Source organism: Salarias fasciatus, chromosome 12 (assembly GCF_902148845.1).
Source record: "Salarias fasciatus chromosome 12, fSalaFa1.1, whole genome shotgun sequence".
Lineage (NCBI taxonomy): Eukaryota > Metazoa > Chordata > Actinopteri > Blenniiformes > Blenniidae > Salarias > Salarias fasciatus.
This window is the reverse complement of record NC_043756.1, coordinates 20,617,096-20,633,351: the sequence shown is the minus strand read 5'-3', so window position 1 is coordinate 20,633,351 and position 16,256 is coordinate 20,617,096. Positions and strand designations below refer to the sequence as shown.

Here is a 16,256-nt window from a genome sequence, read left to right as displayed (position 1 = left end):
CTTGTGTACTAGAGAGAAAGTATGTTTGACTTCAGTCAGAGATCAGGGAGCGTTATCAGTCTGTCACTGAGGCATTCTGGGGGCTTAGGGGTCAAAAAGTTAATGCTCAGTAGACGTTTTCCCATTTTCACACTCTTATATTCCATATTCTGTTACCGATTGCCTAAAATCTCCCACACAGGAGGTCAATGGCCACGTCCGCGTGTAAAGCCAAGTGCAGACCGACTTCCGTTTGGCGTGCGCAGTGCCTCGGCATCGTTTGCTGCGTTGCTCAATAAAACACATGCAAGCACAGGTCCCCGGTGGATTTCCTCAGAAAGTCCGTATCGTATTTCTGCTGTTTATCTGACAATCATGGCAACCACAGATAAAACCGCTGCCGTCATGTTTACACGCTGTAAAGTAGAACATTTCAAAACATATAAACCTGTCGTTTGAAGTTAAACTCAGAATTAACAGGAATCAGCAAGCTGATGCTCACAGTTTAAATCTGAACAATAACCACTGTTGAATCACTTCCTCTGGTGTCAAGTGTCTGATAAACAAGAGGATTCAGTGGAAATCACAAGAGGTCGTCATAGTGGCACACCATCGTTTTTATTTCGTACTCCTTTTCCAGTGACTCTGGAATGTTACAATGAACCAAACCGACCTCAGTAGAAAAAATAGCAATCTAAAATCTTAAAAAGTGAAATCTGAAATAAATAAATAAATAACTTAAATAAACAATATAAACATATCAAGTAGGTTTCCCAGCAGATATGGAGTCTTGAGTTCATGGATGTTTAAATAAAAGTGCATGTCTGAATGTGTGTGTGTATGTGCGTGTGTGTGTGTGTGTGTGTGTGTGTGTGTGTGTGTGTGTGTTTTAATGCATCAGTGCGTTTCTGGCGGCGGTCACAGTGTTCTTCATCAGCATGGCGACTGTCATTGGACCCACACCTCCAGGGACAGGCGTGATGAAACCGGCTTTCTCCTTCACTCCTACAAGTCAAACGGTTCACAGTTCAGTCACTCCCTTCTTTCTTTTCTTGTTTTCAACAAAACGTACGTCCGTTCCACCTTTTTTGTTTCAAAGGAAAAAAAAAAAAACCTTTCACTGATTAAACCGAGCCAACACGTGGGATTGGGAAAACGTTTCCTTTCTTTACCTTCAAAGTCGACGTCGCCGATGAGCCGGAGTTTGCCCGTGTTTGGATCCTGAATGCGATTTATTCCCACGTCAATGACCGCGGCGCCCTCTTTGATCATATCTGCTGTGATCAGGCCGGGAACGCCTGCACACAAAACACACAGAACTTAATGGCACTAGATAACTTCTGATGCATTTATCTTTTTTAACTTGACTTCCAATGACAACATTAGCAAAACATCACTGAATGAAGAATCAATATAACAAAACATAACAGCTGAGAGAGAAACCAGAGGACCGGGGTGACCGGCCAAGACACACCGTTAATTATACCATTCGACTGCAAATGTTGCTCATCACCAAAACTGAAACCTAACGGCCGGAGGAGAAGAAAGCCTTTCCCACAGACCTGCGCTTAGTCATCAGGAAAAAGCCCTTGAACAATGATGGCGCCCCCTGAGGCATTCTGCCAGTCGGTGCGGTAGGTATCGCTGCCCTCCGCCATCGATTAACCCCTGCCCTCCAAGGAAGCCTCAGTTCGTGATGACAGAGGAGGCGAAAGGTCACCAGACCGCAGTGTTTATTATTTTCAAACCAAGACTGCCTCAAGTGGGGAGAGGTAAACACTTTCACAGCACCGTGGAGTCAACGTGTAACGTCACACATAATGAAGCATAATGAAAAGACGACCTCTGGAACACAAGAAACCACAATAAAGTGCCCGGAGTTTCTTTCTGTGAAACACTGGAACAATAAGAATGTTTTTAGTTCAAAACAGATAAAAGTTTATCAACCAAGATGCAAATCTGGTATAGGAACATTGATACACATGTTTTGGATTTGTCCTTGTCTTAATTCATACTGGATAATTATACTTAAAGTGCTTCGTGATGTTAACAGAGAAATAAAAACACATACAGAAAAAAAACAAAACATGCAGGAGACATTTAGGCACAGAAAACAAATAAATTGCTTTTTGTTTTTATTCGTATTGCTGTCAGCTGGTGAACAGTGTGAATGTGACTGATTTATAAAAGTCATTGAACACTACAGAGTTGTTGTACTAAATATATCAGCGGGATCCCGTGGCTCCCAGTGTAATTAAGAACAACGCACCTTCTTGTTTAATGTTGCTTAAATAACATAATTAGTTGAACAGCTTGAGAAAACACTGAGTCAAGCAGGTTCTCAAGACAAGACAGGCGTTTTCAGGCCAGTGAGTCACGGAGATTTTATTTGGGAAATCAAAAATATATTAGCTGCAGTGTCTGCACGTCGGCTGCTGTATTCAATAATTTAAAGTTTGACTACCTGCAGCTGCAATAATGATATCTGCCAGCCTGGTGAGCTCTTTCAGTCGCTCTCTGGGGGTACATCTGTGGGCGATGGTTACTGTGGCGTCCCCTGAAATGAAGAGACACATGTGGGGGTTAGATTGAGCTCAAATAAGTAAAAACCTTTTTTTTTTGCACCTTTCTGTTTTTTAAAAACGTGACAGATGTGAGCACACAGTGTGTTAACGGAGCTGTGCTGGTGTGTTCAGTGGCTCTTCACATTTATTTGACCACTACAAAAAATTAAATGGCTTCAGTATCTTCAGACGGCAGGATGTGAAACATAAAGACAAAAATAATCCTTATTCTTATAACCAACGCTCTCAGTTGAAATGGATTCTAATTCAAACACAAATGATGAAAATCTTTACAGTAAGAAAGAGACAGGTCTCTCTTTAATTACAGTTGAGCGAATTGGGATTTTGTTGTCCTATAAAAGAGGATATCGAACAGAAAACAAGAAATTGATATGAACATCATCAAGGAAGGCATTGTCATTTTACTACATTGCATTTTTTTTTTCCAACGGACTGCCCGACTATGGGAAATAAAACGTGACCAAATCCAGTGTTGCCTAATTCACTCCTATTATTCACCTGTTTTCGGGCGTCATTGTTTCTTTTGTTTCCTCCTGTTTATTCGTTTGAGTCAGAACGCAAAGTGTGACAGAGACTAATTGGCCGTATTGAACGTTCATGTTGCAGTAAGTCGTCCGCAAACACTGTAAACTGCATTTATCCCAAAGGTATTTCAAGGTTCTAGAAACATTCTCCCAACAATACTCTCTTTTATGAAGTAAATAAACTCTGCCAGGATATCTCCAGGAACATCGGAATTGTAAATCTTTCCATCTTTCACTCAGATTATCTCTGAATATGCTGCTGTCCTGTGACACAAGTTTAAACCACAGAAGCCGGTGTGGCCGGCGGTGATGTTTGATCAATTACACAACGAGGAAATGAACATTTATGATTGCATCTCAAGTCTTTAATCGACATGTCAGAGGGCATCTTGCATAGTCAGACTTTTACTGGGGACCATTGACACACAAAGCATCACGCAAGGAGGGAATCTGGGAAGATAAGAACAAAAGAGAGGGCAGGTCCCGACATGCAGATCGCATACCTGATGAAAGGTGTGTGCTGGTATTACTCACGTTGTGGGGACGTAAAACTTTTCACACTGCGAGAATGCCATTTCTTTTTTCCTTTTGTGCATTAAGTTCCACCAGGAGAGAATTTTTTGCTTCATCAGCTTTTTTAACCTGCCGATTTTCTGCAGTATTTTCAGTTTTAAGTAGAGCGTACAACCCGGCGCTGGACTAAACACCTTCAATCTCACAACCTCAATCATTCCTATTTACACTTTATTTCAACATCTTTGCAATGAAATGCTGAGAAAATGACAGCTGTAATATGGTTGTAATGAATGATTTTAGCATAGAGGACTGGAAGCGGTTTCATTTCTGTCTGACAGGCGTTAAATGTGATGGAGGCTTCATATTTGTTTGGCATTTCCTCATTTACAGCGTGAACGAGGGCGGGAGCGACACGGGAGTGAGTCACCATTCTTTCAAGCTCAAGGTATAATGACTAATTTCTGTTTCAAGGAAACTGCCACCGACTTTTCATCTGCAGACGGAGATTCGCTGATGACCTTTCATCCTGCTTTCACTTCTCACGCTTTCTCCTCGTCCCATTGTCGTTGGAGGAAATAATCGGAATAATCGCATAAAAACACATGTATCAACAGCCATATTTGGAGAAAGACAGATAAAAGTAATGCTTTAAATGCCCTAGAAACTGGATTCTCGATGCACAGATCAGTGTGACTTTATGCAGACGGGGACACACAGTCTGGGTGGATGATTTGCATCGACACACCTACGCAAGTTGGTCATAATCTAACAAGTTTTTCTGTCTGTCGGTGTGACGCGTCGAGTGTATGTGTGTGTGTGTGTGCCATGGGTGTGTGTTGGACCTGATGGACCAGATAGTCATAAAACTGGAGTTTTCCCTCATTGCTAAATTAGAAACAGTTGCTCCAGGTGAACAGGTTCTTACATCCCCATGGATGCAGAGGTAAATAAAACAATCCACTTCCAGCAGTTTAGCAGTTATCTGTTATCAGGTGAGAGCTGGCATGTGACGTTAAACACTTCCTTTATGTTTTTAACATTAGACACACAGAATACTGCAGGTTTTCTGGTGACTGATTAATAAAACACTAACAAACCACTGACCATCATTTCTAATGTTTTAATCATCTTATTCACAGCTTGAGGAGTCTAATACAGCTATATTTAGATGTCAGGTGATCCAGGAGTTTGTTCCAAAATGTCTTTCAATCAAAGAATTTTTGTGGCATTATGAATCCTGTGCTCCACTTTTCTTTAGAGCTGACCCTCTCTACTTTTACATCTCCTTTTTTAGTTTCAGTTTTTATTTGTTTTCTAATTCAGTTATATTCAGGGTTCAAGGAAAGTCCGTTTTTTGGTTATGCTTCCCTCCCAGTTTGTGACGTGTGTGTCTGGGAATGATGATGAGACGACACTGTCTTATTATCATTTGTTTTTCTGCTTTTCTGTTGTTTTCCCATCACAGCTGAAATCTCTCTTACTTGAGAAAACTGCACACATTGCGTCAGTGTTCATGATCTCTCGCACTCTGTATCAACATGTTGCTTGATTCCATGTTAATGTGAAAATACGATGGCGTCCGTGATGACGCTCCTATAAGAATTGCACCACCTGAACCACCGCTTTAAGTCCTGCTGGTGAGTATTCTGCGGAAATTTAAGCAGAAGAGCAGGGTCAGCAGGGGCATCCTTGATTTCATATATGTTAGTGGATTATGGCAGGTATTTGCCAAATAAACAATAATGTAAAAAAAAAAACAAAAAAACAGAATGCCAAAAAGTGGTTCGCTTTGAAGACAGGGACTTGATGAGATGATCACAATACCAAAGAATCCAGATGAGAAGTCAGATGAGCAATAAACAGCCAACCAGACAGAAGTCACAGAAACCAAACAGATGGACCGATAATGACACACAGACAGACTGAGAGCTTCACACACACAGCAGGAAACACAGTTTGATGAGGAGAAGGTGAAAACTATTGATGTGCATCAACAACAACCACAGCAACATCAACAACACAACACATGGAAAACAAACTATTAGACACCAGACAGACCAAAACGCTAAAACATTCCACCATCTCTGCCTACATGACATTACTATTTTGAGAGACTTATCAAACCCTGTGATCAACAGTCATTTAACTTCCTGTAAGACTTGCTTTGAATGCCTCTGAGTGGGTTCTTTCCACCTTTGCGGTGATCTGACCCATCCTCACTTCTGTACTTGAACATTTCAGTCTTATCTTGTTTCTTCATCTGAGTGTGCAATACCGCTCCACATCACTTCCTCTGCTTTCCTTATAAGGAAGGTATCCGTTTGACAGCAGAAGCCGGCGGGACTCGCCCCTGTGCTTCCCTTCACACTCCCTCTTTTTATCTCCTGCAGCAATGCACAAAGCCTCTCTTTGTCTGCTTTTTTTTTTTTTAAAGGAAGGGACTCAATAAAACCTTTGAGTGTTCGTTTTATCCAGCGAGGTGGTGCAATATCATTCACTTTCAAAAAGAAGCATGCCGGTCATATCACAAATCTGACTCACTTGCGGCACTGATACACACACGCACGCGCGTGCACAAGCTCATACAAGCAGGCTCACCTCCAGGGCGCTCGTGGTTGCGATCAGTGTGCAGCAGCATAGCGATGGGCATTCCAACGTTTTTGGAGCGACCAGCAACGAGGACATTCTTCCCCACAGTCTCAATACCTGCACACAGACATTTCCAGGCACGGAAGCTGTTTTTTAATGAATTAAAATGCATTGGCTGTGTACGCTTAAGCTGAGACAAGCATCGACATGTGTGCAATGAGCAAAACTCTTCAGGTCTTTATATACCTGAGGCGATTTATCACCATCAGCATTTCTCTGATCTGTTGCTACTGTTATGAGCGGAAGAGGAAAAGGTGACATTTTACTTTTGAGCCGTGCCAAAAAATGTTTCAGCCTGCACATTAAATAAACAGATCAATCACAGAAAGTTTACAGAGCTCGATTCAGGTCAAAACAATCATCCCCATGCCGGTTTATCTGTGCGTCTGTCACCTCAGATGCACCACTTGTCTCACTATATTCTTCAGTCGCCTCTGAATTTGGTTACTCAGCAGTTTCTGAAGAAAGGAACAACACCCCTATTTAAAATTTAAATTAACCCAGGACGACTGTCATATGAGTGAAATGCTTTTATTTTCTTCTTTCATGTAGTTTGGAGCTCTTCTGACTAAAAATGAGTAGAAATGCTGATCGGATGCCAGGATTGACACCACGATGCCACCCCAGCGATGTGAATACATGTGTTGTTGGCTGACATGAAGGTCAAGTAGGTGATTGATAGTGGGAGGATAGGTATGCACAAACTACGCCAACAGCATCTCAGTTTTTAAGGTTTATGCACAAGGAACAAATGCTGAGAGTTGTTTGGGCATGTTGTTATTGCCAAGCTCAAAAATATAACTCCAACAAAAACAAAGGAGCTTCATCTAAGTTTTTCCACTTATGTCGTCAGTATTATTTATCAAATCCAGACCTGATAGCTCCATTTTAAGAGGAAACAATCATTTTGCAATTGAAAAAACAAAAAACTATGTTGTTTGTGGAATATTAATCAAACAGTTTCAAGGACTCCTGTGATAATGTGACTGTAGGTCCCACCACTTTCTGATTCCCTCTAGTTTCCATCGAATTCTGGATGTAGTACAAAAATAAAAAAAAAAAGTCTGATGTACTGAATGCAATAAAATATTTCTAAAAAAATATATAGAAATACATCAGGAAATGGCCATATTTAAAAAAAAAAAAAAAAAAAAAAAAAAGCTGGGATACCACAGATGCATGAGCGTGCCTGCATAAAGCAGGAAACAGTAAACCTTCCAAGAATCACTTCAATATTCCTCCAAAGAAAATGAATCATCAAAGATTAAAACAGGAGTCCAAAGAAAACATGCAGGAAAGTAATGGGCTTTCAGGTCTTCACTGTCAGAATGAAAGTATCAGTCATGGTGGAGCGATGAACCCACTGTTAACCCAAAGGCACATCAGTATTATCTAACGGTGAAAATATTCTGGGGAGCAATCTGTGTAAAGCTGAAATGTCTGGAGGAGATTTGGCATGACTCACAGACATTTCTGCTTACTGTAAAAAACACAGAGGTGGCAAAGTTATATGTTCACTGACAGAAAAGGGAGAACTTCAGGGCATCAAACAATAATCCAGAAACATTTTAAGGCAGGACTGAGCAAAACATAATGCGAAAAATCCTTAAAAGCAAAAATACCTTAATTATTCAAAGCTACAAAAGCAGAAGAAAAACTTTTTTTTTTTCTTCGTCCACTTTCATATTGAACTGGACAAAAAAATGGTAAAAGGAGTGACTCATTCAGATCTCTGACTCCTCTCCTCAGTACTTCAGTCCACATAACCTTAAAAAGTAGATTAAAACAGCAAGATAAACTTCCCATCAAGCCTTTTGTGTTCTGTTTGTCCATTTATCTGTCTGGTTGTAGCAAAGCACCTAAACTGCGCAGTAAATCTTTTCCAGTCCATCAATGCCCAAACTAGGAAGCATTACCTGCAGGGAAGCCAGTTCAAGGTACAGCACAGCTTGTTTGGGAACAACGGCGCCCTCTGCTGGGTTTAATCAGTAAGACAATCCCACAGTCGTCTCTCACTAAATATTCTCATATTTTCAATTTAACATCTTATATATATATATATAAAACACGTTATATGTTATGTTTCATTTCTGTGCTTGGTACTTTTATTTGCAGGAACTGAAGGTTCGAGAGAACACTAAAAAAAGTTAGTTCAAGAAAACCTGTAGCTGTACCTGCTCGTTTGATGATCTCCCAGACAGCGGCAGGCGTGGCAGGTACCATGGATCTCTGGTCCAGACACAACTTCCCGATATTGACGATGTGGAAACCGTCCACATCCTTCTCCGGAGCGATGGCGTTACAAACTGCTCGCTCATTGATATGTTCTACAGCACAGAGGGAGCAGGCTATCATAATATGTATCCCACTTTAATTGCCAGTTTTCTTTTCAACTTTGACCATGCACGAAGGATCGACTGAAACAGTGCTGTATGTTCAGTAAATGTTCATGTCAATGAGGGAAAAAAAAATGCATCTGCAGCTGCAATGATTTTGTTTACCAGGAAGTGGCAGCTGCACCAAGAGGCCACTGACCCTCCAGTCACGGTTCATTTTGTCTATCAGCTCCAGCAGCTCCTCCTGGGACACCGAGCTCGGCCGCACCACAGTGTCACTGGAAATACCTGGGGACCACACACATCATGCAAACCATGTTAAAAGCATGGCCATGTTGGACAACATTACTCCACAACACATTGGTTTTGCTTATGGAAATCATGTTTACCCAGGTGTTTATGTGTGATCATGCATGTTTTAAATTCTGAAGTACATCGGGTGGGTATATGTTGTGTTCAAATGCTGCGTTTTACGTAATGTGATCCTCAAGAATGGGTTCAGGGCTCATATCTGACCCAGGATGCTGGCTGCACGGGTCTTGTTCTTCACGTATGTCCGGCTGGCCGGGTTGTCGCCCACTAAGACCACTCCTAGATGGGGTCTCATGTTGCCCTGAGCAACCATCTCTTCCACATCGCGTTGGATTTCTCTGTGGAGCTGCCGAGCCAACTCTTTTCCCGAAATCACCACAGCAGCATGCCTGGAAAAATGAAGTGCAAAGACGAGACTGATTGTTTATATATGATATAGAACAGACACGAGAAAACACATATCTACTAATCCATCCTCTACACTGCTTTAATAAATTTTTCAGAACCAATCCCAGTTGGTGAATCACATAGTACAAATGATTTATAATGACAACAGTGCCCATTAAGTCTATTTTTGATTTTATAAATTCATATGTGAATGTTAGCATGAATACAATGAGCGAGACTGCACTTCTACATTGTGTGTGGCAATCTCCCAGCTTGGAATGGATGTTAGATCAGCTTTATGGGAAACACCCAATGAAATCAATACTATATTTACCATTTAACACACACACATGCAGGACAGCAATATTTCCCATCATTTCTCACAGTTTGCCATCATTATAATGACATTGTGCCAGATAAATGAAGCGAAACAATGCATTACATAATGTATGTCCTGTTATCCTGTTTAGCTGGAGCCAACCTCATATAACTGACAGCGAAGGCGTTTTACACTCAGGAGAAGTCTCCCGCTAATCACAGGGTAAATACACAGAGACATCCACATTTATGCCAACGGGCAATTTAGGCTCATAAATAACCTCACAAGCATGTGGGGGAAAAGACTAGAGTAACAGGAGAAAACACACAAACACAAAGGAAAACATGTAAATCTACTCTAAACCAAAACTCTCTCTCAGCCACTACGCCACCAAGTGGCCAACAGTTATCTAATCTATTTCACCTTAAGTTTGAAAGCACTTTTTCAATGCTATCGAGTTAAAAAAAAATGCATGTCTTATTAAAAAAAGAATCTGTATTTTTTTTTTAATCATGGTATTGTTGGATGATAGACATAAGGGTTGTCAGTTTAACTGAAGTAAAGACAGAGGAGGAGCATGGGTCTCAGTACAGAGGGGGCGGAGCATTCAATTTTGTCATTCAAACAATCCCTCATGCTACCATCAAACAACACACTAATGCTCACTTTTATTGAGCCAAGCAAACCTCTATGCCTCAGAAAGCAGAATAAAGTCACAAACCAGTTCACAAACGTGTTCTGAAGAACAAATACACACACACACACACACACACACACACACACACACACACACACACACACACACACACACACACACACACACAGTCTTGTATTTCTATCCTTGTGGAGACCGTCCATTGACTCCCATTCATGTCTAGCCCCTAACCCTGACCCTTACCCTAACCCTAACCCACACCACAACAAAGCCTAACCCTAAAGAAATGTTTTTGCACTTTTACTTTTTTCAGTAACAACAACATGGTCAAGAAAACACTGTTTCTCCTACTTAGGACCGGAAAAAGGTCCCCACAAGGCACGTCGTTCCACGTTTTGCTATCCTTGTGGGGACATTTGGCCCCGACAAGGATAGAAATACAAGAACACACATACACACACACACACACCCACACACACACACAAACAAATGCAGCATGACAGCTGTCACTCTCAAAGCGTCCGCTGTCCATGGTGCTGAAAACTTAAATAAAAAGTCACGGGCTAAATCTGCACCATCTTTGATACAGCTTAAATATACAATGAACACAGCTGGTCTAAAATTACACAATCTATTCAGATAGATATAGACACAGCTATCTATATCTTTTGGAATTCACGTATATTAGAAAAAAATAGACTCGGCGGTCTCTTAGATTTGTGAGCAACAAAAGGTACATTCAAATAGGCAGGTGTTTAAGACCACAGCATTCGGATAAAGATAATATTTTTGAAGGTTTCACTGACTCACCAGTGGATCCGATGTTAGGTTTTGGGTAGTACCGCTAGCGGCTAGCAGTGTTTAGCTGTTTAACTTCCCTCCAAAGAGTTCAGATCAAGTGCAAAGAAAAAACTCGTTAATGCCGCACAGCCAATCAGCGCTGGCTTACAGCTCTGATGCATTCATGGACTGTCATAATGTAAGAATTGGCATATTGGACATACACTCATATGTGTATACCTTCTCGCACACACTGCACATTTTATTATAATAATTTATTTACGAGTAAATTTACACATCACATGAAACAGGGCCCTATGACCTCATGGGCCCTGTGGCGACCGCCCCCTTGCCCCCATTCTGGCTACACTCTTTACTACAGAGTAAAGATAATATCTGATGAAAAAGACAAGTCAAAAGTATAATTTTCTTGTCATTATCAGTATTATTCGAATCATATATTTCAATACTGCCCGGGGTGCCCCTACATTTAAAGCCCCCGCCCCCCTGATGTCTGAGCACAGCCCTGTACCTGCTGTATGAATGGAACCGCGTTAGCTCCTTTTCATTAATGTAGAGTAAATGAAGGAACGTCAAAATGTTACTCATATTTAAAAAAAGAAAACCCAAAAATATGACACAAGAAGTTTGGTTTGTAATTCTTCAGTGTTGGTTATTGAGGGCCCCGTGAGTTCACCCGGTTAATGACTGCGGTATTAAGGCGGTCTTAGCGCCGGTGTGGCGGCTAACGGGGAGCCACGGCCACCGGGGAAACTACGCCTTCTTATGTAATTCACACATATTTCACGACTCCGGGGTCTGACATCCTTCCCGACGGTACACCGGCTCAACCTGCCCTCTCCGCCGTGAACGGTGAAGCCCGCTGTCAATCACCGTCCTCCGGCACGTGACGGCGCACACGCCTTCGCCGGCGCTCCGCTAGAGCGTCCCTCCGCAAAACTCACACCGTCTGTACCGGAGGCAGGAAAAGCCGCGGTGCTTCGGCCGCGGTGCCGCTCACCTCGTCGCCGACTGCTGTAAATGTCTCTTTTGACTCTCGCATTTTCTGTGCGTCCGCAGCTCGGCCCTGCAGCAGTGATGGTGTAACGTCAGCGGGCTACAAATCCTGAAGGAGGAGCGTAGCGGTGAAACAGAGGCCGCCATGTTTGTGTGTGCGCGCGTGTCGTAAAGCGCGTGTACGACGTGCGTGGGCGCGTGCGAGAGTGTGGAGAGGGGGCAGGGCGGTGTGTGGAAGACAGCTGATGAATGGACACGCACAATGCACTGCATGGGCTTCTGCTCTGTGAGTGGAGATCTGCATGTGTTTCTGTGGGAGCTGGGCTTCTTACGGTGGCCCAGAAGGGCCAACACCACAACACAAAAAGGCCTCAATGCAACAGTAAAAGCCACAACACAATAAATGTTACAACACAACAGCAAATGCTACAATACTGCAACAAGAAAAAGCCATAACGCAACAGGAAAAACCCACAACAAGAAATACAAAGGCCTCAAGTGTGCAGAGAGCAAGCCTTGTTTCCAGGGGAAAATATTTTGATGGACTTTTGTGAGAGTTTAATGAAGCATAAGTAAAATGCTTCTGCTTGGTGGTTGTGATTAATGTCATTAAGTGTTTTTCAGAAATCAGCAATGTTGGTCACCATATTCAAATTGCCATAATGTTATGGAGGCGCTCTGCTATGATCGTTAGTTTATTCCGTCACAAAATATGGTCCCCCGGGAAACAAAGCACCATTGTGGCTTTTGCTGTTGTGTTGTGGTCTTTGCATTTGTGTTGGTAATTTTATTGCTGTGCTTTGGACAGACGCATGCAGTCCTAAAGATATTTATCAGTAAATATTTTCTTTCTTTTTAAATTATGATTTGAATCCCTTAATTCTGAGAAAACAGTTTGAATCATGAGCTTGTAGATACCATCCAACATTATACTTCAAGATTGTGATGAAACTGACCCCAGAGCAGATATATAAGCAAGTGACTCCCTCCTTCGAAGATGCCTAGATTAAAATACACAGAAAGTGACAAACTGGATACAAATGCATCCTATGAAAATCTATTTTGGCAGTCACAGCATACAAAACTAAAAAGTTTCAAGTGTTGAACTAATATTAAGCATTTAACAAATTGGTATTGCTTTTTTAATGTATTTTTGGTGTTTTTTGTTTTCCTTGTTTTATTTCATTTTCTAAATATACTATATGTGAAATACGATTCAATAAAAGATTGAATTAGGGCATAATTGCAGCTTTTATTTGAAGCTGTATTGAATTTCATTCAACATAGAGTTTCATCTTTGAAAAAAAAGGGCGGTGAATTTTTCTTCTGTACCATAATTCGCCACTAGATGGTAGCAGATATCTGTTGAGTAGACAAGGCACTAGAATAAACTGCAATATAATAGACTGAAACTTGTTACTTTTCAAAGGGAAATTCTTTACAGTGTTGCCCCATACAGAATACATATAATAAATAGAATAGAATGTTAAACTATTAAATGAGTCAGTATTAAAAAAAAAAAAGTTTAATATTTAAAATTAAATTTGCACAAGACAAAACAGTGACTAATATATTCATGGAAATGGATGTGATATAAATTACAAGATGAAAAGCTGCTCTGTGTGTATCCCTTCGTATTTAATTGCTGGCAATGTGGCTATACAGTTAGTTTATTTAAAAAAAAGATCTGAGTTTAATGACTACAACTTAGAGTTGTAAAAAACAGGGGTGTCAAATATACAGCCTCTGCTCGTCTGTCCTGAGGTGTAATCTGGTCCAGGAACAACAGAGGAAGTAAAAATGAGAAAAAAAGTTTCTGATGAAAAACAAAAGCTTATTTAAAGTAACTGCTATTCTTGATTCATCCGATGGATTCTGCTCTGCTTTAGTAAGATTATTAGAGAAATCATCATACTGAGACATACATTGACTGAATAGCTAAATGTTAAATAATGTTGTCGTCAAAGTTAGAATATTACATCCCGCAGATCAATCATGTGAGGGCTTGCTTGTTAAAACATGCATAAAGACTGCAGAAATCCTGTTTTCTGGCAAGAAATAGACTTGGGCCAATATAAGGGAAGAGAATGTGTGAGAACAGGTATTTTAGATTGCAATTGTTTACAAAATAAATCAGCACTGAATGTGCATTTTTCAAGATTCATTCATGATTCTTTGCTCAAAAAAATGTTGTGGGTATTTGTTGATTATTATATATACTGAGAGGTTGTATTGAATGTGACCCTTGAACTGACAAACCAACATCAGCCAGCTTGTTAGATAAATGAAACAAGCAAAAAAAGTGAGCATGATGCATCTGGATTCCAGCATGTTGGTGTCATAATTAATATAGGAGCATAAAATGGCGCAACATACACAGTAACACTAATACTTTATGAAATACTGATTTGTCGAAGTTTCCCTGTGGAACCTGGAACAAAAAAAAAAAAACCCTGTGAAAACATGAAGGTGCCTTAATCTTTCATCATGGTGCCTGGTTTGAGTTGTCCATATCACCAGAGTATAAAAGAGGTTGTTGGTTTTAGGGAGCCATAAAGATTAAAGCTTGATTCGACAAATATGACAAATGTAGGGGAAAGGTTTGTTTGAGTGGTGGGAGTGTGTTGACTAAATGTGGTTAACACCGCGCCCAGGAAGGCTTGCCTGGACACGAGGCTGGAGCAGATCATACGCAACAACCAAGAATAAGAACCGGTGTCATTAATGGATGTTGCATACATTTCCTCTGTTTGCGGATTGATTAGGCGATTATGTAACTGCAGGGAGGAGACTGCTGGAAAATATCATCTTCAGACTGAGTGGTTGTTTCTAGCAACACTGCGTCGACACTGCAACCAACCACCACAGTCACCAAGCAGAACTCAATGCAGCAGGAAAACGTGAAGAAAGAGGATCGATTTCCTGTAACTGTGATGAAGATGTGAAATTTGTTGTTTGACTGTAAGAGAGCAGACAGTACATGGACAGAACACATCTATCCCTTAGTATTTAGACGATAAGTGCAACTGTGGGAGCAAAAATATCATGTGCAACCTTCTGAATTATGGTTGTTTCACTTTGGTGCAGAAAAATAAAGCATTTAAAATCTGCTTCCCCCACCAAAAAAAAAAAACAAAAAAAAAGAACCTTGCAAGATGAGACCTTTAAATGAATCCACATCAGACACAATTCAACTGCAAACTTTGTCAATGTGTCAAGTTGCCTGGCTCTATAGAGAAATAAAGCTAACTGGCAATATAAACATTTGAAACAACTTCGATTTGGGAGCTTCTCTGTATAGATGTCAAGAATACAGCATGGTGTGATGCATATAGTGCTTTGAATATACTGTGATCTTAAATTGCATTTTGGAAGATATCTGAAGAAAGCAACAAGATCTGGGATCTGTAAACATCAAATCAACTCCAACATGAAAAATCCATCCATACCCACTTTATCCAACATATATGGTTACTGGAAGCTGGAGCCAGTGATGAAAGGCATGGGATGAAAGGCACGGGGGACTCAGGAGGGGGTCACCAGTTCAGCACAGGGTTTTTACTGAAAGAGGCAATCAACCATACACACCCATTCACACCTCTGACCAATTTTGAGTCACCAATTGACCTAACACTACCGTGTAAACTCCACACACAAAGGCCCTACAGCTCAGAATTGAACTGTGAACTGTGGGACCACTGGTGTCATGGTAGGTGGGAAGGGGTTTTTGTCTGCTGTGAAGTTGTATAAAAATACATTGTCAAATTTTTGCATATCAAATAAAACCCATAAAGACACATCTTACAAACAGTAGACCAGACCTTGCTTTGATATTCAACCATCATTTTTTTTTCTGTCAAAACGTGGATGAACCTGATGTTATGGAAAATTAAAAATCAGTCTGCAGATTTTCTTACGAGAAAGGAGAGATTGATCCACAAAAAAAAAAAAAAAAAAGGTGAGGTACCACTGTCCTACACCACAACGGAGCCTTGAGTCAGAAGACCCATTAAAAATGACCACAGCCAGACAGAAAATAACCACAAACCTAATAGAGAGACTTATGTATCCCGAGGGACGTGGGAAGGTCAAAAATATCCCACTTAGCTGGTAATCTCTCTCTTGACTCTTGAAGGTGGTTCAGCTGCTTGTCTGGTTTGACTAACCCTTTGATTAACCCTTTATCAGGCGTGTGGC

General features: G+C 40.9%; 1 protein-coding gene across 1 annotated transcript; it reads right to left on the bottom strand.

Moving 5' to 3' along the window:
• Positions 1-592: 592 nt before the first annotated feature.
• On the bottom strand, positions 593-12,206 carry LOC115398557 (probable bifunctional methylenetetrahydrofolate dehydrogenase/cyclohydrolase 2). The gene is made up of 8 exons (XM_030105387.1): positions 12,064-12,206; positions 9,106-9,290; positions 8,755-8,877; positions 8,428-8,580; positions 6,203-6,310; positions 2,444-2,536; positions 1,152-1,277; positions 593-984 (listed from the first exon to the last, which is right to left on the bottom strand). The coding sequence occupies exons 1-8, from the start codon at positions 12,204-12,206 to the stop codon at positions 869-871; spliced, it is 1,047 nt and encodes a 348-aa protein (XP_029961247.1). The 3' UTR covers positions 593-868.
• Between the last annotated feature and the right edge of the window lie 4,050 nt (positions 12,207-16,256).